Genomic DNA, 26660 nt, shown 5'->3' with positions numbered 1-26660 from the left:
ATAGAGCACCATCCAGGATGCGACAATAATTAATAATGTACAACTACGTCATGTCTACGCATTAGGCAATTTAAATTTTCCATCTACTATTTATTACAGTGGTATCAACTGCAAGTCTAAGCGTTTAGCAGTACCTACACCGTAAAAAGTACAATTATGAATAATACTACCTATATACAGTATACACTGTACCTACCTATATGTCCGTACTTGTTGCTATTATTTGTAGTTTGCACCTTGTATACATGTTTAAATTATAATTACATGTAGGTAATATTAGGTACACTTAAAATATAATCCAATAAATACACAGATATGGTTTTAATATCTACACTTATTGCGTTGTTTAAACAAACAGGCAACAACTATAAAATACAATAAGATTAGCGAGTACCTAGTTTATGATGAGCGCCAAAGCGGCTATTTACGACTTAGTTCAATTTAAGAATCATTAACCATGGTTGGTCGTTGGTCGGATAGTCAATTTACGGTTTGTTCCGAAGATTCTTTCATTAGTGAGTACCAACTACCTAACTAAATAAAACTTTATTTTGAAACTAATAAAACATAGTTGCGGTGAGTACTATAATATATGTACAGGCACCGCTATAATATAATTCCCCATAAACGTAATTATGCACTTTAAGTATAGGTAGATGGTTAAGTATTTTACTCGATTGATTTTAGTTGAAAAATGTCAACATTTATTGCAAGTGGGTACCTACCCATAACAAATAAAGATCCCAAGTATAATGCATATTTATTATTATCTACGTGGCTAGATATGTAATATTAAAATCTATGAAAAACTTAACTATGAAACGGCAATTTTATTTTTTGTTTTTCCTTACTACTTAGTACTTATATTTATAGTTGGCAGTTTAAAGAAGTCATAAATAATATACAAATAGGTAGGTATGCATATTACATACATTTGGAAAAATAATAAACGGAAGGTATAACTGCCTAATAAAATCTTTATAATAACTAATAAATAATAACTATTAATAAGTAATATATTACATACATATTATATACATATTACCTGTACTGTAAATTGTAATAGCACTTATTACAATTATATGAAATGATATTTGTAGATCTTGAAAAAATTATTTGTTTTGTTTTCAATGGATATTGGTTGACAGGAATACAAGATGAGCTATGAACTATATAAACAGCATACTATATTACTATTAATGTAGGTACTATATAGGTATATTGGGATACTTTAAGCGTTATACGTAGGTATGTAGTACATAGTATATTTAAATATTTATACAATATAAGGTAGTCGACAGTCGATAGTCGTATATAATATTTAGTAAAATGTTTCTAAAAATTTCTTAGGACTTTATTTATAAGTTATAACTTATAATAACAATTATTTTTTGTATATGGAGTTTGTATTGTAATATTTATATGTTATATGAATGACCTGTAACCTACATGATTTAAAGTTTCATTGTTTAAAAATAAAAACTGATATTATAGTTGTAATATAAGTGTATCAACTCTCATCAGATATATGCCTAACCTAACCTACAAGCTTCTATATAACTCCATTCACTAAATCTATTTTTGAAGTGCCAGAAGAAAATCTATAAAAAGTAATCAAAAAATGCGTTGGCCAATTTTTAAGTTTTTTTTAACTATAGTTAAAAATAATATCTGAAAATTAAATTCTATAAAATTAAATAGGTGTACAAAAGAGTATCATCTTATAGTTCATAAAATAAATCGTTAATTGATTGAAAGAAATATATTTAAAGGTTTAGTATAATACTATAACGAAAATTATACTTAGGTACCTACTGCTGTTTTAAAATCTTATTTATTTATAAATATTATTAAAGTAATATGAATGTCATTATAAAATAGTAGTTTATGTAGTTATGTACGATGTATAGAAACATTTTAGGCTGTAGCATATAGGTGGTACTCATACATTTTCATTAAAAATATACCTATACCTATGTGATATTTTTTCTATATTGATTAAGTATTTAAGTACCTTAAATCAGTTTTACACTTTAATTCATTGCACTTGATGCTACAAGTTGCAACAAAATCGTAAATCGTGATAGGCGCGATAGGTAGGGTACTATTACAGTGGACTTTGGACAATAATTACCATGTAATGAGCACCTATACACCTACGAGTTGAGTGTTGACATTAGTGGACGATTGAATCAATTACATCATGTTTCTACTTTCTTGCTTTCTTGGACTAAACAACCTATAATAATAATAATATAATAATAATCCTATTATAATATTCGTGTTTCTATGTTTATGGGAGTATTTAAGTGTGCTACCAGATTATAATATAGACAGACAGACATAATATAAGATGTGTAAAAATAATGTAACGGCTATCAATGTATAATTGAAAAATATAATGTAGGTACCTCCCATGATACACGCTTACGTATGAATAAAGGTTAATATTATTGGATTATATACATAGAATTTATAACCGGACAATAAGTATAGGTATAACGTGAATATTCAAATAAAGACAAAAATAAATAAAATTTAAAAATACGAATAAATGTACCCATTTTATCTGTCAATGACAAACTATTTTCAGTTTATTTTACCACCTCTGCACTTTTGCATCTAGGCTGCTTAAATCTAGCACATTATTAAAATTATTTAATACATTTAAATAACAGTACCTACTACCTATACTATACGTTGATTAAAATAATCTGTTATTGGAATAGTTACCTTGATATAGACGTATGGACGTTCAGTTGATAGTATTTATCATATAATTATATACTATGTATAATATAGTCTATATTCTGTGATAATATATACAATATAAATGGAACATTTATCAATAATTCCTTTATTTTTGTATCACAAAAAAAATCAAAAAATCAAATTTTAAATAAATTTATATATTGTGGATTTGTATTTAAATTATGTCTAACTGTCTGAGTATGCAAAAATAAAAACTGAACGCATAATCATTTCCTTTTAAATACAAGAAATATCAAATAGGTATAGGTTAATATAGTTTATTATAATTCACCTTACGTTCTTACATAAAATAATCTTAACTTTTACTAAAGCTATCAGAAAATAAAAAATACATTTATTTTAAGAGACGAAAAATAAACGAATAAAACGTGAGATATTTAATTAGTTATTTTCAATAACTATGCGCTATACAGTATATGGCGCATGTACGTCTATACTCTATAGTATACAGTCAATACATTTAGTATTTATTTAGGTTTAAAATAACAGATTTTATAGTTTGCGCAAGGCAAAAATGCTTAAGAGTAAAACAACTACAAAATCAATGGGCAGAAAGGAAATGGGGATATTGGGGGACTTGTTTAAGCTAATATTTTGATGCACGTAAGTATACGTGTATTAACATTTTAGCTTAAATCACGGACAGATTTTAGATTGAGTCCACTGTCCTTGAATAAACGACGTCCCTATACAGTTTTTCCTCCGATTGGTGATCCATAGTATCAAAAAATTATACTCATTTAGGTATTATTTGTATTTGATGGAAGGGTAGGACACATCATAAAAATGTCTTTAAAATTAGAAAATATTTTAGCAATTATTTTAATTATTATTAGTAATAATTATCGTTTTCATAAGACGGGGCCCCGCACACTCACGCGTATTGTTTTCGATTTCTTCAATGATATTGCAATTAGTACTTACTAATACCTATACCTAAATAGAAAATGAGACATATTAATGTGACTAGTTCAGACCTAATAGAGGACGCGTTAACCCATGGGTCAGAATTGTACGTTCAGAATAATCCATTTTACGTATAATAATATTATTATTTAGTATTTATAATCAATGATTGTACATTTGTACTCTCTTTTTATTTTAATATTAGAGTAAATTGATCTATTGTCAAATTTAACGGTATACCTCTAATATATATCATGAAAATTTTAAAATATCAAACATGTGATAATATGATAATATAGACTTTAAATTTTACAATGGATGATTTTACTATAATAATAAAAATAACAGAACAAAATGGATTACTATCAGAACCAACAATTTGAGTATGTAACAGATTTTCTACAATTTTAATTTAGGGCAGGTATCTACTAAAAGATGTACGTTTGCACTTTAGTAGGTATACTGATGGCCAAGGCTATAGCTTATAAAATACCTCAGTATAAGCCGATTTATGATTAAATTATTATACTATTTTTTATGGTTATATCTACTGATTTTGATGAGTGGAGAAAGGAAACTCGCAGTATCCAGCTTGGGCCGTCCGCTGATATAGTGATATATATATTCCCACTATCCTATAACCATGCTCTTCTTCATAGATTGAATTATGATGGATCCATGCCTTTTGCTGTAAATAATTTAATTATATTATATATAATTATGTATACGAGGTATTCCAAATATATAATATGTTATTAATTAAAATGCTGTCCTCTGACACTGCAGTATAGACTACGAGTCATTCAAGTTCTGGATAAAATGGTCTTCATGTGCACAAAATATTTAAATTCTATAAAAACAAATGGCTAAACATAAAATAGTAAAATTAAATAGTTTTACAATTTTGAATGTTGATAAAAAATAATGTAAGTAAAGATTTTGGAGATTATATTTAGGTATATATGTGTAATAGAATAATTTAACATTGTACAAATATTTCAAGTCATAAAGTAAAAATTAAAGTATTATACATTTTATAAGTATATATAAAAAAAAATGATAAATAATTGTAATTCAAACTGATACAACTAACTACATAAAACACTTATATACATTTATCTGAAAATGTCTGTTTAGTTTGGACATAAATCTAATATCGTCAAATAGTTTATTAATACTAGCTATATAATATAATTGAAAGTTTTTATAGATGATTGGAGAGGAGTGAAAAATTCTTATCTATATACTGATTAGGTACCTAACCTACCCTTCATTACTCCTCCCAACGCAAGACTGCAATAGTTTTTTTTATATAGGTACCGTCACCAATGTCATAAAATAATTGATTTATACATATATAAATATTTAAAAAAGGCCAGATAAATATCCTACTTGAAATTAAAATTATAGATTGCCAATTTAAATAATAATTAGATATAAGTGGAGACTATCGAACCTTGCATTCCCCTCTCAAATATTACATCAAGATCAAATAACTAAAACAATTTAAAATACTACAGATTCAAAAGTTTTTTCCAAAAAAACCAGTAATTATCTAATAAAAAAAAACCGGGAAAGTCTCTCTGCTGTATAGTATAGTGCCTACTGCCTGTTGTCAGTACCTTTATAACTATCGTAATTGAGTATTTGAGTAGATCGCACTATAATGTATGTCTCGTGTAGTCGGGTAGTCGCGTGGGTTAAATTTGATTTAATTATTCAATGATTCTGAAAAGACATTATATACTATATATAGTATTGGTAATTTAATTTTCTTCTAGTGCCTAAGCATATTAGATTAAACTAATTTTTGTCAAAAACATCGTATTATATTATATTATCACGATATGACATAATATGTTATTGTTATTAACTAATTTCGTATAAGTGTGTAAACTGTGAATAGATTTTTGGTATAAATCGCTTAAAATGAAACAAAATATTTTGAAAAATCTACTGTGTGTATGGTAAATAATATACCTAATGACGAAAAGTTTCAAGTCTCTATACGAATAATATTTTTTAATCACAATTTACAACAAAATAACTAAAATCGTTATATTTTGACTAGGTATATCGTGATTAAAGATTCCATTTCGTAAAATATTGACTTTAAATGCCAACAAAAAATTGTGGAAATTTACGTATTTTTGACATTAATAGGTTGTAGGTATTTCTGTAATAACTAATAACAAGTAACAATTTATGAGGAACCCAATATCTTAAAACTTCAAACTAATAAAAAAATTGTGTCTTTGATGAATAATTTTTTTGAAAATTTTGACTTATCAGAATCAAAATTTGTACAAGTAGTTTTTGAGTTATTTAACTTTGTGTACTAAGGATAATATAAGTCCATGAATCATGATAGTAGGTTTATAAGATATGGTGATTTGAAAATGTTAACGTTTAATATTAATCCATCAAGATTAATAATTTGTAAAAATGTGCCAATAAATATAATAGATCCAATATTCCATAATATTTTATTTTATATTTTTGTAAAACTTTTTTTAAGGACTATTATCCTATGTACAATCATTTTAATAAATGAAAAACTACTCACTCAAATTTTGAAATGGGTACACCAAAATAATCAAAAAAATTAACCATTAATAATTTACAGTACAAATAGGGGTTCTCATTTGAAAAATAGAAGTTTGTACCGCCACTGGACACTTCTTTAGTAGTACAAAAAAAAATTGAAGAATTTGGGTATGTTTTACTATTCCAAAACTCAGAATTTGAATAAAAACATTATTAAAGATAAAAATAGGGGTGAGCATGCTTGGCGAATCATCCTGTACATTAACATGTATTTAATTAAAGTTTAAGTTTAAGTTTTTTTTTCGTTAGGGAAAAAAGAATCTGCGGAGCCACAGAGCATTTTGTCGATAAATAATAATAAAATACATATTTGCTGTAGTCAGTATCACGTGGAATGAGAATAGCTAGGTACCTATTTTATTATTAATATTTAATTCTATAGCATCTATAAATTCTATACAGATATGTTTCCCGCCCTACTGTGATTATGCTTATTATACAATAAACTTATTTAAAAATTCTTAAATAATGTATCTATAATGGCCAATGGGTAGGTACTCAAAAATACGAGTATTACTTACAGTCTGTACAGATATCATTGTACTCATAAATTATCAAATGTACTTCTGTAACATTACACATATTTATAGTATTTTTTAATCGTTCGAATTACGATACATGAATGAATAAATTAACAACGTTCACCAATAGAGTGCGTATCTATTTTATTATAAAACGCAATAGATTTAATAAAATTCGGAAGTGTGAGTGTTGAATAACAGTACGACTACATTAGTATTCCCGCTGTTTTCAGTACGTAAAGATTACGATTATAATGTTACAACATTTTTAAGTTTAAAAATTATTGTAGAGTTTTTAAAGTGTGTACTTTATGAAATAAGTGCTATAAATTACTTTGAGTGGCATTAAAAATTATAGGCATCAGTGTTGTTCTAAGAAAAATATTTATTACATATTTACACGGGAGTGATTTTCATAATGATTTTATGCAAAAAAAGAAAAGGTAAACATATTAGTATATTTCAAATATAACTATAGGTAGATACAACATATTATTATTTATTGTGCATGATTTTTTTTTTTAAATATAACAATAACGTCTTTTTTTTACTAATTTTTGCGTACTCCTATGTGTAGGTACTTTATTTATTATAAATTTAAACGGGTTGAAACCCAATAATAATTTTTTTTAGTTATTACAGTAGTAGGACTTAAATCTATTTATGTAGACTGAATGACAGTAAAAATAATCACAAAAACAATAAAACAATAATAATAATAATATCTAAAATATATATTATATATATAGACATATAGTATGTTGTATATTATATACTATGTAATATGTATATAAGTAAACCATTTACAATAAATTTAGTGTGTCGAAAAAATGACAGACTCCGTTTTGCAATACCTCATTTAAATTTTTTACATTTGAAATTAAATTGAATGTACCCTAATACGTTTTATAACTTATGATTTGCACTATACAAAGAACGACCAATAAATAAACAATACAAAAATACCCATAGGTAAATATTAAAATTTTGTGAAAATGGACACCATATATTTTAAAACTTATGTATATATTATTTGATCCTATATACTAACATTATTTTATACGATTAAAGGGTTTTTAATTTTGTTTATACATTTCTATAAGACACTGCTTAAAATAAAGATTAAAAGTTAATTGCTAGCTAATTGGTTTGATGGGTTTTTGAAAAGAGGTGCATCATAAATTATTGTTCTCAGTTCTCTAATAGTTTTGACCTAAATATTATCGAATAAAATATTAAATTGTATTATTATAAATTATTTCTATAACTAAAATACATAAATAACAATAACTTCTACCAGGCAATCGCTATATGAATACTGAATAGGTCCTAAGTTTTAGGTATTCAGTTGCAACTTATAATTATTACGATTTAAAATTATAGCTTGTAATAAAATATAAATAGGTATAATATAGCCGTATTGGTTCCGAGCTAGAACTATTTTTTTAAAACCATTTCTATTATCTATAGATTTCTATCAAGTTTGGAACATTGCGATATATTATTAGTTGTTACTTATTACTTATTAGTCATTACCTATTTTTATTTTGTATTTAATTTTAATTCAGTCATATATTTTTATAATAATATACGATATGACCATATATATAATATTATATACTATACACGGGCATACAAAACAAACAATATTTTTTTTTTCTTAAATGAATTGGTAGTTTATTTTATTTGATGTGCTAAGCTGTGTACATATTTTGTTTTGTTCGAAACGTATATTTGGACTAACGCCAATATCGTCAGTATAATTCAGTGCTTGATTTCTAGGATACAAAATATTTGTTCCTAAATGAATATAAATGTTATTTAAGCATTTGGTATTTTTTCGAACTGGTTTTGTTTAAATAATGATTATGGCAGGAAACTACTAATTATAATTTATTTTATTTTACATGTAATATTAAATAATAATATAATATGTTCCTGCTAATATGTAGAAGTGCATAAAGAATGTTATAGTAATTAGTAAATTATGTTATACCTAATATTATGATTAAGAAGTATTAGGTACCTACTTAATAACTTATTATTAGTATTATTACTTTAATATCATTTATAAATACAATTTTCAAAATATGTACTTTATAAAGTATGCCTATTATTATACCTATACAGAAAAGTCAGAATTAGAAAAATTATTAATTAAAAATTGTGGTATAATTTGATTTAAAAATAGTTAATTACCTATATAACATATTATATAGATTAAAATAGATGTAAGTAGAATAAATAAACTAAATATTTTATTCTATATTATGTTAGTAATCAAATTTAATTAGGTTCACATTTCTTATAAATACTATAATATAGGTAGGTAACTATATATTATTATGTAATTTTATTGAAGTAATATACATTAAAATTATTACTATAGGTAATTATAAATATGTTTTAATAATTAGTGTAAAAGATATAAATATTTATAATTATTTGTATTGGAAATATTGTAATCATTTTTCGGAATAGTAATAAATTATTATAATTTATATAGTTGACTATTTATATGAGCAATAATTTTACATTGTATTATTGTAATTATTATGAATTTACATTCCATCGTTTCGTTTTCGCGATTGCCAGAATAATAAATCGAAGTAATTACGTTATAAAGATTATGTTAATTAAGAGTACTTATCGGATAAACTGTGATAAATAAAAAGTAGTAAACAAATCATAAGCGCTGAAATGCATGTATATGTTTTTACACATAACTGTGATCTGGCTTTAGTCGACCTCGAGAGAGAGACAGTAAGACACACCACACACGTCTTTATCAGAATAAAGTAGTATATTATGTTATGTGAACAGAAACAAAAACATTCTGTAGGCATTATTTTTAAAACGTTCATGGTTACTGCTAGGTAAATTAACCACAATTATGACGATGGTGTTTAAATAACTCAATAACAATTATTCTAATTTGTTATTAGTAATTATTTAAAAAATGAATATTTAAAGTATTTATTTATCACACTAAATGGGGTATTGCCGTATAAGTTATTAGGTACCTATATAATAATATATTATATTGCATGAAATGTGTTTACGTCATAAAAATGTGGCACACAAAAGTTATAGGTATCTACTACACCTATGTTATATGCTTATATCTGCAGTTTTGTTGTCCCTAAGACGTTGAACATTGTAAAAATATGTTCACGAAAATCTATCAGAAATTATTAGAAATAACAACTTCAGAGTTAAAATAATTTTATTAATTACGATTTTAGGATTTAACTATAACTTCCCATGACATTTAGTATAAATTAGTAACCTTTTTTTCTAAAAAAAAATCGTATTGATATAACTATATTATCTCTGTTTAAGGCTGAAGAGGTATAACTAAAGAAAATGTGTGGTTTATTTAGTATTGAAAAAACTACTACCTACAACTTACAAGATGCACTAGAAATATTATTTTCTTTATGTTATACTATCCAATTAATAAAAACGAATCTTTCTGATCTCGTTTATGCCTGTTCACGCATAAGAACAATCAATAGATGACTAAAAAATCGGGGAAGTCAGAGATACTTCAGAGCAGAATACTCTATTGTAGGAGTCGTGTGCAAGTACCTCGTCATTGAGTAGGTCCCTGTAATGGACCTGTTAATTTTGAAGGTGGAAAGTACCAAATATCAGTTCAACACACTTGCAACATACGAATAATTTAGAAATGAGGTGTGTTTTATTTCCAATTCATTCTAACCATTAGTCTATAGTGATATGAGTTCTGAAAACAGATTTGAATTTATTGTTGAATTTATTCTAATTGAAATATAGTATTCTCCATATTTTATTGTATCGTCCTAAATCCTAAAAAAGTAGAAATTAAAAAATTGTCTTATTTAACTTTTTGGATAGAAAATAAAAAATGTGGGGAAGTTTATCTTGATAATGCTTTTTACGAGATAATGCATTTTACGATCTGTTCAGAATTTTCATCCTTTCGCCAGATCAATTCTCGGTAAGCGTTGAGAAAATATAACACATCTAAATTCCTTTTATGTTGCACGTGTGTGACACAAAGACTGAAATTCAATTTCTTTAAATTTGAATTTAATGATCCACCATTACATACGTCATACATTAATAATTATTCTGAGCAAAAACTGCACACCGTCAACTTCTATTTTTAATGATAAATTATAATTTATTAATACTAGAAGTTTAATTTTCTATGTTTATTCTTTGAAATAATTTCAGGCAAAAACATCGCTAACATTATATCATATTACCTATACTATTGATTATTGTTATTAACTTATAATATTGTTATTAGTCAATACCGATTATTGACGTATCGTAGAACATGACGTATAGGTTCGTGATACAAACAGCTTGAAACAAATACAAACATTTAGAAAAATTTCACTACGTATAGAAAATAATAATAAAAGTACCAGGTACCAGGTACCTTATGACGAAAAATGCCAAGTTTCTAAGATTAATCAGCCGGTTGTCGTTTGCGCATCACTATACTGTTAATTTTGACCTTTTTTGTAAGACAGTTGCGCATCGACCGTTAAAAAGGTCGTACATCATTTGCGCATCAATATTATTTAACAATAGAACTGAAAAAAAGGTGTATACCAAAAGTCACAAGTTGTTTTCTAAAATTCTAGTGATATCTATCATTTAGAACGGGCTCCTGAACGTCAAAAACTAGACTATAAATTAAATAAAACTTTTTATTAATAAAAAAATAAGAATAAAAAAAATTTCGAGATTTTGATGAGTTATGTCAAAATTTGAACTTTAAATGCTAATTTAGTAAAAACTCATTGACATGTATCTTTATTATATTTAAACTTAAAAATCTTATATTATTCATTATCTATATAATATACATATATAAATATGACTACAATTCAATTGAATTAATGTAATTTATTTTTAATTCTTTGTATCTATTTATTACATATAATATATGATAATCATTGAATTTTCAATCAATATTTTTTTTATATCCTCCTGTTGTTCAGCATGTTGATGCGCATATTATGATGTACGATAATTTGGTGTAGGTGAATAGACAATGCGCAAACGATAATCGACCGCTGATACGCAAACGATGTACGATATTTTAGCACAAGTAAGCAGACGATGCGCAAATTATATACGGCTGATTAATCATTATTTTCCATTGAAATTTTGAATTTCAAATTTCAAAAAAATGTGCAAGATAATATGTATTTTCGATATTTTTAAATTACTACCTACAAGAATTACTTACGAGGAACCTTGTATTACTATTACAAGCCTTATAATAGGTATTAACATTCAAGTTGTAATATGTATATTGTATGCATTTTTAATTAAAAAATAATTACATAATTTTCATGATTTGTTCAAAAATTGTGACTTAGTATTTTTGATATTTTTTATTAGGTAGGTAGTACTAGATACTATAAGAACTTTTGAGAAAAACTTGAATGACATTTTTAAGGATCACAAATTCTATTAAAATAAATTGAAAAAAATCGAATAAAAATCAACAATTTCAATTGTTTATTCAAAATACAAAAAAACTAAAAAGCCAAAAAGACCTGAAATATTTTAAATATTATTGATATCTATACAATGCTAATATAAATATTTGGTAAACAATTCAAGTCTACAGTTATTAAATGTTCGAATTACAACAAAACTGATTTGGTCAAAAACTGCTGTCGAGCAAATAAATAAATATTCCCGTTTTTTCGATTATCTTACTTTTTACCCCTCAAAAGTACCTATACCAACTAAATTCAACTTTTGGTATCAAAAACGTGGTTCCCTCAAAGTAGAAGATTGAACTAATTTTACTTGTCCAAGATAACAGACGAAAAGATTAAAAAACAAAATACACATATTATACCTATCAGTGTAAAAGTGTAAAACCAATCGCTCCGTTCAGAAAATGAAATACCTATGTATAATTGCAAATTAGGTAAGCAATACTCTTACTCTAGCTCAGGTAATATAGGTACATATTATGTTGTTTGTTTGAATTTGTGTTTATAATTGTTTACATTCTTTCTATAAAAGATTAGAAAATTATCTAATATACTATTGTTTGCAGACTTGTATGTTAATTTTCTGGTAAATAAATTTTGTTTTTTATGATTCTGCGTAGCTAATATATGGTACTATACTATACATTAAATAATGTTCATAATAATTTTAGCTATTTATAATATTTTACCAATAACTTATTTTTTCTGCGCTGACCAGTCTATTTATCTCAAAACTTAGATAGATAGTATAGTTTATTACCTACATTTCTACCATAAAACAACAGTTTTTAAATATAATACAAACTATACAATATACAATATAAACTTAACTTCTAACATCTAACGTCTTAGAATATTCGAAAACCGAAACCTATTTAGTAGATGGGTGTATTATTTTATACGGTTAATAAATGTTTCTATTTGCAGATATTACAGTTTAAATGTGTGTGATAAAATAATTAGTATCTTAATGAGTATTAAATCTTAATACAATCATATTATAAATTATTAGGTACTTACCTACCATATATTTACAATATTGAATAATTCATATTAAAAAACTAAACTCATCTATTGGACTAACACTTTCAATATAATATCATACGGTTTAAAGAAATTTGCGCTGTAAATACGTTTGCGCTATCAGTACCAATTTACAATTTTATTTGTTCAACTTGACTTTTTTTTTATTATAACCGACCACATAAAGTCAAGAGATCATCATACTCGTATAAAAAATATTTAAGAATATATGCAAACAAATAGCAACTATAATTTAAATTTTGTAATCAGTAGGTATATCATACTATATATTACATCAAACGCCAATTACAAGAAAATAAAACTTTATAACGTTACGTCGTTATACATATATACGGGACAGGGTCTTATAATATTAATTACCATGATAAACATTACTATTATAATAACAATTATTATTTATTATTATTCTCTACGGTGATGGCGAAATACGAATGCGAATTCAAACCACTCGCCGTAATAAAACTGCACAGGATTAACCGATTTATCAACTTGAATAGTTCAATTCTTACCTCCGTCATTTGATAGGCCTCTTATTTCAATTTTATCATTTCTTCTTCGTCATCTTCCCGATCATCTGCGCAAACTCATACTAATTGAGAAGTCCCGTGTAATCATGCCACTCAGACGAATCGTTGGAATTATGATAACAGTATATTATATTATATTATTATGTCAGTATCTATATAGTATATATGTATATAAATTATGAATATGATATAATGCTCAAAACCCACTGCCGCGGGGCCATTGCCTTTTTTTTATCGGATTAAGATCGTGGCTATTTCCAAGTTCAATCATTTTTGTCCTACGTCAAACGTCGTCTGTTCGTTACTCGTTAGCAGACAATTTCGTAGAAACTAACTGAACGCGATCAACACGAGTAAGATTCCAACCACAGAAATCGAACTTATATTATAAGCTCGTTTATAATATCGTGACCATGCATAGTGCCATAGTGGTGTTTGTTGTGTTAACTATATGTAGTATGTATCGTTGTTGAATATATTATTAAAGTTAATAAACATAAAAACGTTATTAATGGCAGTCATAAATGTGTAGAAACTAGGTCAACAAAACTGATTTCATGATCATGATGCATATCAGAAAAACATTCAAATAGTTAATACAAAATAGTTATACATACCTACTATACCGCTGCTGTTACACTTTTGTATTCTAAATTCTGTCTAACCGTTGTTATTCAAAATAATTATTATTGCAATACAATGTTGTTATATTATTAAAAAAAATACAATAGGTACTATTAAAATTCTGAAAATCATACATATATTAGTAGGCATTATTTATAGCTATTATTTATGCTAGTATTTAGACGCTTATAACTCCTAAAATTATTTTTAGACTCAAGGCATCAGCTTCCATCTATGAATAAGATCGTATCGGAATTTTTAACAAGTATATTATAGTTGTTAGTATTTATAATTTTTAATGTGTATGTGAATTTTGAAATATAATAAAGAAGTTGATAGTGATTTCTATACAACTAAATAAATTTTAAAAAAGCATGTATTAAAAACTTTGATGACCTTAAATGTTTGATAACATATATCATAAATGGTATTATCATGAATGTTGACTAAATCATATAATATATTTGTTTGTAACTTTATCAAGTAACAACTGATATAACTGTTATAACCGATGTTCAATTAAAAAAAATTTAATGTTTTATAATTTTCATGTAAGTTACTAAAAGCTATAGTATACCTAAAAATTACAATAATGGACATTGAATAAATTGGGCACATCGGTTTATACTTACACAGTTATACAAATGTTGTGATTATAATATTACCATTAATAATTATGATACATTTTTTTCTAAACAGTATATAGGTACTAGGTAGGAAACAAATGAACAATGTGAAAATTTTTGAATAACACGCAAATAAACTTAATATGTAATGGTAAAAAATTAAAATAAAAACGTTAAAAAATTATTTACAGTTTGGTACCAAGTATTCCCATTAATGTGGTCCATTAGAACACCCAGTACATAATTGTTATAAAAATAAAAACAGACAACATACGATAATAGTATAAATGTATAATGTAATGCATACACCTAGCTAAGATATTTTTATTTGTTTTATGAGTTAAAACTTACAACACATCTTGGGTTGTAGTATGTTTGAAAAATTAGTTTTAAATTCAAGGTTAGATAAATATTTTCACTCCGAATAACGAATACATTATAAGCCGGGGTGTCCCAAATGGCCAAATATCCCACATAAAAGTTACTAACTAGGAAAACGGGAGACCGCCACAAACCTCAGAGTATATTGTTCCCAGACGTGAGTTATATGTTTTTGTAATTGATGATAATAGTTTCTCATAGCTAACGAGTATAATAGTATACAGGGTGATTATTTTATCAAAGAACACTCATTATTTCAAAAACAAATAACGCTTTTGAAAGTTTTTGTTTTCCATAATTTTAATTCGTTACAACTTACAATACAACATTTTTTACTATTTTTTTAGTTTTTAGTTTTTTTTTTTAAATTCAATCACATAGGTACTTTTTTAGTTTCCGAAACAGCTTAAAATAGTATTTTAAGAATTTCAATAATTTTATAAAAACAAAAGTTCGAATGAATATAGGTAGGTAATAATTAATTACTTAGGTGTACGGTTAGGTTAGGTATATACCTACCTCATAAACTATAACTATTTACTATTCGTCCAAAATCCTTTAGTCTGCAAAATATGTTGTTTTGTACCTAACGAATTAAAATGATTCAAAAGAAATATTTTCTGAAGTGTTAATAGTTTTTTTAAATAATGAGTGTTCTATGATAAAATAATCACCCAGTATAAATTGTATTTTAAAGGTTTGATATTTATTTTAAGTTCGTCGACCTTTTGATTCGTACGTATATATATACGTATATATTTAACTAAAATGCAGTAGTGCATTATGTTTAGCAATGTAAGTTGTAATGTATATATTTTTATTATACATTTATTATTTAATCCCACATTATAAATGATAGTTACCTAGTAAAAATAAATAACTAAGTACGAACTGATCTTATTAGTTATAACCTATAAGTACCGATATCTATACTACTAAAGTACTAACCAATAATATAGCATCAGTGAATAAATTAGTGTAGACCTAACATATATTTATTATCTCATCTACAATATAAAATATTTATATTATAATATATACAAAATATGTAGAATTGTATACGTCTAATTAATTAACTTTTGTGTGTCGTGTATATAAATTTGTATGTTTTATTGTTTTTATGGCAATATTATAAATAATTTTCTTATTTGTTTATTGAGATATCAAAAACAAAATTTAACAAATTTAATAGAGTGTAAATTTAGAACTATTTAACAGTTTTAAAATAAGTATTCCAATCACGCTAAGGATTAACAACAATTGTGTATAGTCTACTGAATTCATTGCTGTGTCCTTCCAAAGGTTAAAAAGAATTATATTGAAAACGACCTTGATGACAATTATTTATTATTATTTTTATGTTATGAATTCAACTTCATTGGATAACCCAAACGCGTGGATCATAAAAAATATATAAGAGATATATAGTTTTGATTATACTTTTGATTATCGAGTAAAGTATAGTTTTCATTGTTTTTCCAAATATAAATAACCTTATTTTAAATTAATTTTCCAGTGTCTTCAATTGATTTGTATAATTGTGTATAATTTAAATAAAATAAAATATAAATAAATTCGTTTTTTTAGGTGGTGTATATTATAAAAAGGACAACCCTAATAGCCTTAAAGGACCACTAAAAGCGGCCAGACTATGTATTTTAAGTTTACTTGTGCCTGGTATTTTGGTCATTGCACCATTGTACATTCGCTATCATGTCTATTCTGATCATAAATATCCTTTAGCTATTACTGATATGAGAATATTAGACCAAAAAATGTCAACATTTTGGTGCCAAGTAAGTATTGAAATTTAATTTGTGTAGAATACTTTTTTAAATTTATTATAATTATTTTCAGCGCCATATAGTGAACACTAATGCCACTTTTAATGCATATTTGATGCCAGAAAAACCATCTATGTTACCAAAAATGGAATTTGTTGAAATGGAGAGGCATATTACGTTAGAAGACGATATTAAAGAATATTGGGGATTTTATCTACTTAAAGATTCAATTGTAAAAGTGTCTACATGCTCAAGGTTAAATATATTTCACTATAATAATAATAATAATAATGGATAAAAAATGTTATTTTTCATAATTTAAAATTAAAAAAAAAAATTACTTGACTAAAAACATCTAAAAATTAAGTTATAAACATATCATTATTATATTTTTACAGGTGGCCTGGAGCTAGTATAATAGTTATTAAAGGACACAAACATTTAAAAGAATGCGCTTATATAGGAGATAATTCTAGCGAAGAGGTTGATGAAGTTGAATCTTCTGAAGAGGGCAATGACACACATATTCCAAATTTTATGAGAAAACTTACTTCTGGTATGACTGTGCCCGATATGGCACCTGACGTAGTCTACCTTACAAATCATCCAAATGATAATAATATAAACCGCACATATTTTAAGAGATCCAGTAAAACTGCCAATCATCATTTAGATTATGCTGAAGATTTATATCAAAAAGAAATGAAAGAAAAAATCGAAAACGAGGATTATGTAGCCCAAACAGTAAAATCTAAGCCTGTATTCACAAACGTTAACGAAATCAATAACATACCTCAATCAAAAGAATTGATCGAAGAATCATTAAGGAAATTGGGAAATCAAGGAAAAGATGGAGCAACACTTTTACGAAAGTTAAAAGAAGTTCTTCAAAATGATCTAAACGAGCCAATGAATGATACAAATAGACTTTATCAAATAATTGAAAATGCAATGGCTGACGATGATACATCATGGCGTGGTCCTAGACTGAGGCATTATCGTAGTAGATTTAAACGATCCACTGTAAATGAAAAAGATCAAGACAACTTGAGCAAAGAGTTATTTAAACATGACCAACAAAACGATGCAGCCAACGAAGAGGTATAGTATACGTATAGTATAGTATAGTATAGTATACGCTATCAATTACGTAATATATAACTGTATACCTAAGTAAATATAAATTATAATTTTTAACAATAGTCTAAAACTCTTTGCATCCTAATATCCTATAAAATCTTAAACAAATATATACAGTTAGGTTAGGGTTAGTTAGGCTATGTTCCAAGTTTTCAATACGTAGCATAAGAAGTACTGACGAATTTTAACCACTTTTACAAGCAATTAAATCTTGCAATCAACCTATAAAATTATGTACCTATGTACTTTCATTCCAAAAACCCAAATACCTATCACTTGATTGTGTAAATTTTTCATGTTAACCACGAAGAGTTTTTAAGTTAGAGAAACATTGAAATGTGTTTTTTCGGAAAATATTTTCTGTGAATTAAAAAAAAACTAAAATACATTCGTACAGAAATGTTGAGCTTTTTAAGTAAAATAAGTCAATTTTAAAATTTAAAACAATTTAATTTTAGAAAACAACGTGAAATAGCAATCATGGTGCACTTTTAAATTATTGAATATTTTTGGAAAACAGCTCCACTCGTTTTTTTTTTTACATTGTATAAGTATTAAATTCAATAAAACATACAAATTGAAAATAAAAGAATATTTTCTGTATCATTTTACGTTTAATAATACAACTTATAAAGATTTAGAACACTAACAAATGTTAACGTTACGTTATTAAAGGAGTTATAACTATTTCAGGCCGATGCGCTTTCATCAGATGGGATTGCTCAAGTTCGTGGAAAAGTAACTGAAAACAACACGCATGCGATGAATAAGGACCGTAGTCATAGTGAGTTTTGGTCGTCATTTTCCAGTAGTGAAGAAATGCTCCTTGAATGCGAAGGTCTTTTATTAAGCTTACCATTAGCTCCACACCATAAATGTTTACCTCCGAAGAAAGATCCTGATTATGAAGCAGCCAGCCATCCGAACACTGTTACTTATAAGTATGTTTTATTAATTTTTGGAATTACTATAATATATTTCTACGCTATAACTATACCGTATATACTATAAACATATTATTTAATAGTTACATACTTATACTATATAACTATTTTGAGAATAAAAATTCAAACAACTTTAAGCTTAGAATTTTTAGTTTTTTTAAAAAATAATTTATGATCACGTACATTAAGAACTTGAGTACGGATATAAATTAGGGTTTATCAAAAAATAATACATTAATATTTTATACATTGATGTATCAAATATTAATTTTAGATTTTATCATTTTAATTTAGGGTTCCTGGTGATGGATATTATTTTTTCGTATTCAACAGCGAGAACGAGATTCAAGATAACTTTATACGTATACATTTTGCCATCAATAAAACCGTGTACGATGTCTCGAAACCAACTTCATCATGTCTAAATGTAACCGGTGAATGCCAATTACCTTTAAATTTTTGGTCACAGCAAACAACAGTCTTAGAAATGTTAAATCCTGGACCAAATAGTGATTCTGGAGATGAATTTATAGCAATTTCTACATGCCAGCCCAGATCTGCAGTATATGCCATTTGTCTGATAGCAGCACCTGTTCTGTTTGTTTTATTTTCTTTTCATTGATATTTATATCTAAATTATCTTTCTGCGTGGATTTTATACGACTAACTATAACGTAAAGGATTTAAATCATAAAAAAAGATCAATTAAAACGTTCTATGATTTTAAATGTTGAAACAAATAATTAGTTATAAATCTTAATATAAGAATTAATGAGGATCCCGCCTGAAGTATTAAAATATCTCATAAAATGTATTTAAAAATAATTTTATATCATTCATAATAATATATTAATATACTGTACGTCTGTACTACTGCAGCTCAATTTATCGGTAGTATAAATGTATAATATGTACTATGTATTATCATTCAGTAAATCGTCGGTCAATCGTATTAATTATATTGTTTATATCTTATACTACAATATACCATCAATATTTACATAAAGATTAAAATAAAATATTTAATAAGTCATCAATTTAAAATACCGATATTTTGAATATTGAATGTTGAAATAAATAGTTTATGTCATTGAATTTATAATATTACATTTGATAAAGTCGATGGTAATGACAACTTTTCTTAGATACCACCGTATATACAAAATCTGTATATATAAAATATGTTTAATGGTTTGAATGAAATTAGGCAAGTTTTTATAAACATTCCTAGCTTTTTAAATCCCCATGATAAATGTCTTAATGATTACTAAATTCAAAAAAGCATAATATATAGAAAAAATGAGCTAAATATATCAGCACAAATTAAAAACTAATAATAATTATGGGACTAATTTGTAATTAACTTTGTTAATTATTTAATTTTCTTAAGTACCGACGAAAAACAAAATGTCGTTATATTTAAATATTATTTTCAAAAAATGAATGAGACTGAAAACGAGTTTTGAACTTATTTGTTATTTATCTGTGATCAAAAGAAATTAGTTGATTTGCATCAGTAGGATGTTTTGTAAAACTTCTTTTTATACGTGTTTATAGAAGTTACTAAATTATTTTGTATATTAGTTATAGATTTATGATTTATAGTTATAAATAATTATTTAAAGTCTAGAATGTCTATATGCGTACCTACAATAGAGTTACATAATTATATTACTTATATATTATATTTATATTCAAATCGTGTGGAAATTTTTGTGTAATTATCACTTTTTACTAATTTATTTACCTTTAACAAAATATGTACCTACAATTTAATGTTAAATTTAATTATGGAAACGTATGATTATAATTTATAACTATAATAGGCTTATAGTCTATAGGCATTTGACATACAATTATACAATAAAGCTAATGAAATTATTTAAATGAAAGTAGTCCTGGTTCAATAACAGTCATACTTATAAAAATATTTGAAAGCCTAGCCAGTAGAAACTACTTGTTTTATATTATTTTATTTGTTAAAAGTAACTTTTTAATTACCACTGCAGAAAACTTAATTGTTTTGCATATTGCATTTTATTAGTTTAGAAGTACATAGCTAGTAATTTATTTGGGTGGAATTATCAAAGTACTTTAACAAATGTCAAATATTTAATTGTATTTAAGACCTAAGTTCATATTATATACAATCACATTAATTTAACGATTATATGCATTGTATAATTAATCATTATTATATTAATAATGTATTGTTTATAAACGTATAATGTAGTAAAGTATACCTAAACAAATTTTTAATTGGTTAGTGCATATTTCCATACGGGTGTATATTATATATTATGTTTGACTATTGTACCTATATTGAACCTCTTTTACAATTAAGATAAGATAATTATTGTTATAATTATTTTAATAATTGTTATGTAAATGCATGTACTTTTATTTTATTATTGTATTACTATACGCTTATACGTTATACGAATATGTTAATTTTTATACACAATATTTCACAAGTTGTATTTAAATAAAAATATCGATAAACATAATGAATGTTCATTAATTTATTCCAAAATTCTTATTAAATTACTCGAATATCAGTTCAACAAGATAGGCACGAATACAAGAAAATAAAATCAATTGTTGTATTTAAAACGGGATCAATATAGGAAATTGCTTTAATCATTATTCATTCTCCAAGTAAAAAGGTTTGTTTTTAATTAACATCGAGACAACATAATTTTATTTATCATAACAATAATAATTTATGTCGACAAACAACTTTTTCATTTTTATTTAAATTAATACATATCCTTGCAAATAATAATAATATTAAAAGCATACTATAATATATATTATTTAAAAAAAATGGAAGGTGGTAACGGCATACATTTTTAAGAAACTATACATAAAAATAACAAGCTCAGTATCTAATACACTTTTTTATAGCAATAATTATCAAGTGGCATGTGCCTTACTGCAATGTGCATTCATATGATTATTATATATTATGGTTTATTAAGAATTTAAAAATAATGTGTATATACATGTATGTATATTTTTATAGCGTTCAAAACTTCAAAAGTCTTTTGTTAAACAGGAATCCAACACACAATTTTTTTTTTTAATTCAAGTATAAATACTTTAGCTTATAACTTAGATATTACAATTATTTAACTTGAACTAATCAATAAATAATTACATAAAGAACAACCAACAATTTTATAAAATAATGTTTAATAAGACTAGCTGAGGGATAGATGAAATTAATGTAATGGTAGGTATAAAAGTTTTAAAATTATTTGTAAGTAGGTGCTGGCATAGCTGAAGTATAGAATTTAAAAAATGGAATCAGTAAATGTATGTCCAATTAAATAAGAATCAATAAAAAAGGTGGGTAAGTGGATATCGCTCTGCTGTACAGTAGGTTACAAGCGGGTCACTGTAATGGATGGTGTTAAATTTGAATTCAATGATATAATATCAGTCAGCCTATGATATTACCAAGTATATTTGATGATACTATTGTGAATAAAGTAATTTATATATAACCTATTTACGTGGAGCCTTGTTTTAAATTTTCAACCCTTAGCTATAAAAGTTGAACATTTTATACATTTTTAACTACAAAATAATAACTAAATTTGAAATTTAATGAATTTTGAAAACAGATTTTGCGTACAAATTACCGTTTTTCCTTAATTTTTATTTTATTTTTCACGTCGCGTTTGAAAACTACTCGGAAATTTTTACTTTTGACCCCCCAGAGTACCAACTAGATTCACTTTCCTATCAAAAAAGTTACTGTTAAAGAAAATCCAAGCACTTTTACTGTCCTAAAAGGTGATGACAGACACAAAAAAAAATTTAAAAAAAAAAAAAAAAACACATCATTGTAAAATCAATACATTCATCGCTTCGCTCAGAATTTAAAATGCGTTATATTTATAATTACATTTATGATTTGGAAATAATTTAATGAATTATGCTTTATTGAGGTGTTAACATTAAGTAGCTATACCTTACTGAATTTGCAAAATTGATTAAATATTATATAGAGTTGTGAAATGACTTGTCCCTGAGTGATTCATCATCGTCTAGCCGGAACCACTGAAGCTATGCGAGTATGAAATTTGGACAGTAGTTTTGTTTTATGATTTAGACACCCACTAAGAAAGGATTTTTCAAAATTCAACCCCTACAGTGGTTAAAAAGGGTAAAAAGGGGTAAAAGGGATGATGAAAGGGATAAAAATGAAAAAATAACCTAGAACCACAGAAGCTATGAGTATTAAATTTAGTCAGTAGTTTTGTTTTATGATTTAGACACCCACTAAGAAAGGATTTTTCAAAATTCAACCCCTACAGTGGTTAAAAAGGGTAAAAAGGGGTAAAAGAGATAAAAGGGATAAAAATGAAAAAAATAACCTAGAACCACAGAAGCTATGAGTATTAAATTTAGTCAGTAATTTCATTTTATGATGCAAAAAATTCCTAAGAAAGGATTTTTCAAAAATCAACCCTACAGGGGTTAAAAGATATTTATATAGATTTTCTGATATTCGCATTTTTAAGAGGTGGTCAAACAGGGATCTTAAGATTCACGGTGGAAATTAAAACTTTATTTTTGTTTATTAATGGTTGCCATTGGTTGCCGGTTGCATATTTTTCACAAAGCTACAATAATCACGCCGATTTGTCCGTAAAAATAAAATAACACCCAAAATATATTAATATATAAATATTAAATACTCCTGAAAATCCAGGATTATCAACTATGACTTCAATACTATTTTAGGTACACTGAATAAACATTTTTTTTCAGCTACAAATCTATAGGCTATATTTTATCTCCCACCTCCCACTTAACGCAGATTGATTGATTACCTGACATAATATTATCAGTGATAATATACTGTTCGCATAACTATAAGCGAGACTCACGGGCAACTCCACGCGGGATGGCTAAAAATTAAAATATAATATGATTTTGCTTCCATATGCACAGTGAAGAATTACACCCAAAAGAAGTTAGTTCATCACAATTTTTTTCCCGGGCAACGCCGGGTTATTCAGCTGGTCGCATTATAGTTATACCAATAATACCTTGTTAAGAACCCAATTTTAACTACCAGCAATATGGCAGCCCGCGTAATACGGATGTAACGTTTTGTTAGTTGATTTTTTTTCTTATACATAAATAATTGTTTTATTTATCTTCTACAAATTGTATATAAATTCGAACGTCACTATAGTCATGCAAAGGAGACAATCTAGAATTAATTACGCCAACGCCAAGCCTAATAACAGTCACGTGTTAATCCGCTTGAAAATTTGCACTATGAGACTTGAGCATCATATTCCGTTGCCCGTTTATCAGATAACGCTAAGGCTTTATTTGCTGACGTATTAGCTTGCCACAAATCGTAGCTATTGGTCATGAATCATGATGACGGGTAGCACTTTAAAACACGCGTCGTGAATTCTACACGTGTCGTTAATACGATTATCTGAACAGTGGGCACTGACACATTTACTAGGATTCAAAAATAAAAAAAATCACAGCTTTTGTGACGCGAACTTATATAATACAAAAGTGTATATCAGCCTCAGGGAAAAATCATACAAAAATATAAAATTTTAAATAATGGCACGTACTTACTTAAAAGTTAAAATAATCAAGTATATTATAATTTATAATATTAAATTATTCTTAAAAATATTGTTCAACTGGGTCATTGCTAATTTTTATTTTGCTTATATTATTTTAACAGTATGTCGTATAACTATCTCTCGATGGTACAAAAAACAATCGATGACAATATTCACACTATTAAAAAACTTTATTAAACACGAAACAAACACTCAAAAATACGAGTCTCGGTGGATCGCTTCCAAACAATACTTGTCTCACCAGGAAACCCGCACCGTGTCCTTCTACCGTGGTTCTTACGTCCTTTACAAATTGCTGCCTCAGCTCATTTGCTTCGTTGGCCTATTATTATGAATATGAAACATTTAACTATTTAAGCAGAAAGTAATATTGGCACGTATAATACTTATATATATTATTATATGTTATTAAAAAAAAATTTGTCCTCATATTTTAAATTAAAAACTATGCGATGAAATGTATACAAAAATTAAGAAAAAATTCAGTTTGTCATTTGTTATCCTAACAGAGTATACAGTATACACTATACAGTATACAGTATACAGGTAACATAATATATGGTCTAACAAGTTTGAATAAATATAAGATGTTTCAAAATAGTTTTAGGTTAATTTTTAAAATTATTAGAAATTAATTGACTATAGGTAGGGAGGGGTGGTCACAATATCGGCTTATAGGTAAACGCTACTTGCCTCATTGGTTATACATATTTTCTGTGTTTGAGGTGTGAAAAGGTGAATATGAGTATGTATATGAGTATATATATTTTTGTGAGAGGATAGGGGAAGACTTTTGGGAAAGGATAAAATTTATAATATTTCAAAACCTTCAATAATTGTTGTGTCCAGAATTCTATTATATTTTTTTTTGATTTGTCAATTTTTATATGATTTTATCACGCTGGCTGTCATCAGAGATTTTTTATAATTATTAATTTGATGCTTAATTTTTGTATCTCTCTCTTTCATCTTTTTGTTTGCGATGTTCACATAACGATTATTTATTAGTTTTGTCTGTCCAACGGTTTTCGATATTATAAGGTAGGTGTATATTATTATATATATTTTTTTTTATGTAGGGTGATGGGAAAAAATATATATAAAAGAATGCTAGACGGAGTAAAAAAAAATACAAGATTATGGATGCTGTTTGCTGAGTTTTATTTATTAAATATTACTATTTATTCCCTTCCTTGGTTGTATTGTGTAGTTTGAATCCTTTTCTAGTGGCAGATAGTGTTAATATTTAGTAGTCTTGGAAAAGTGTTGGTTGACCGTCGTGTAAGCCTTTGTTTTGATACCAATTTCGTGTTGGAGCCACATCAGTAGGTTTTTTATATAGTGAGCTTTTACTTGGGTAATTTGTTTCATATATAATATATTATGACGGAGAATCTGTTCATGGTTTTGCGATTTATAGGGCTAGAATGAAAATTATAATCTAGCTATTTGATTCATATTTTATATTGATACATTCATTGCGCAAATTGAGGGGGGGCTACGCCCTCCAAACTTAGAAGTAGGCCCCCCATAAACATTAAACCTAGGATATACAATTTTAAAATGCTATATTGCAATGGTCTGCTTGCCTTTAATATATTCAGCCTCTCCAAGTCAAAAGTTGAAATTGCGCCTATGGAT

At 26.3% G+C, this 26660-nt stretch overlaps 1 protein-coding gene across 2 annotated transcripts; it reads left to right on the top strand.

Moving 5' to 3' along the window:
• Positions 1-366: 366 nt before the first annotated feature.
• Positions 367-21896, top strand: LOC132949953 (uncharacterized). Of its 2 annotated transcripts, none has more exons than XM_061021083.1 (6): positions 367-515; positions 17109-17317; positions 17379-17560; positions 17704-18406; positions 19139-19386; positions 19684-21896. In XM_061021083.1, the coding sequence occupies exons 1-6, from the start codon at positions 458-460 to the stop codon at positions 20009-20011; spliced, it is 1728 nt and encodes a 575-aa protein (XP_060877066.1). In that variant the 5' UTR covers positions 367-457; the 3' UTR covers positions 20012-21896. The 2 variants fall into 2 exon arrangements, with proteins under 2 accessions (XP_060877066.1, XP_060877067.1); XM_061021084.1 differs by lacking the exon at positions 367-515 and adding an exon at positions 7009-7249.
• The last annotated feature ends 4764 nt before the right edge of the window (positions 21897-26660 follow it).

The sequence above is a fragment of the Metopolophium dirhodum genome, chromosome 8 (genome assembly GCF_019925205.1).
Source record: "Metopolophium dirhodum isolate CAU chromosome 8, ASM1992520v1, whole genome shotgun sequence".
NCBI lineage: Eukaryota > Metazoa > Arthropoda > Insecta > Hemiptera > Aphididae > Metopolophium > Metopolophium dirhodum.
The sequence above is the reverse complement of the archived record's forward strand: the minus strand, read 5'-3'. Positions and strand labels throughout refer to the sequence as shown.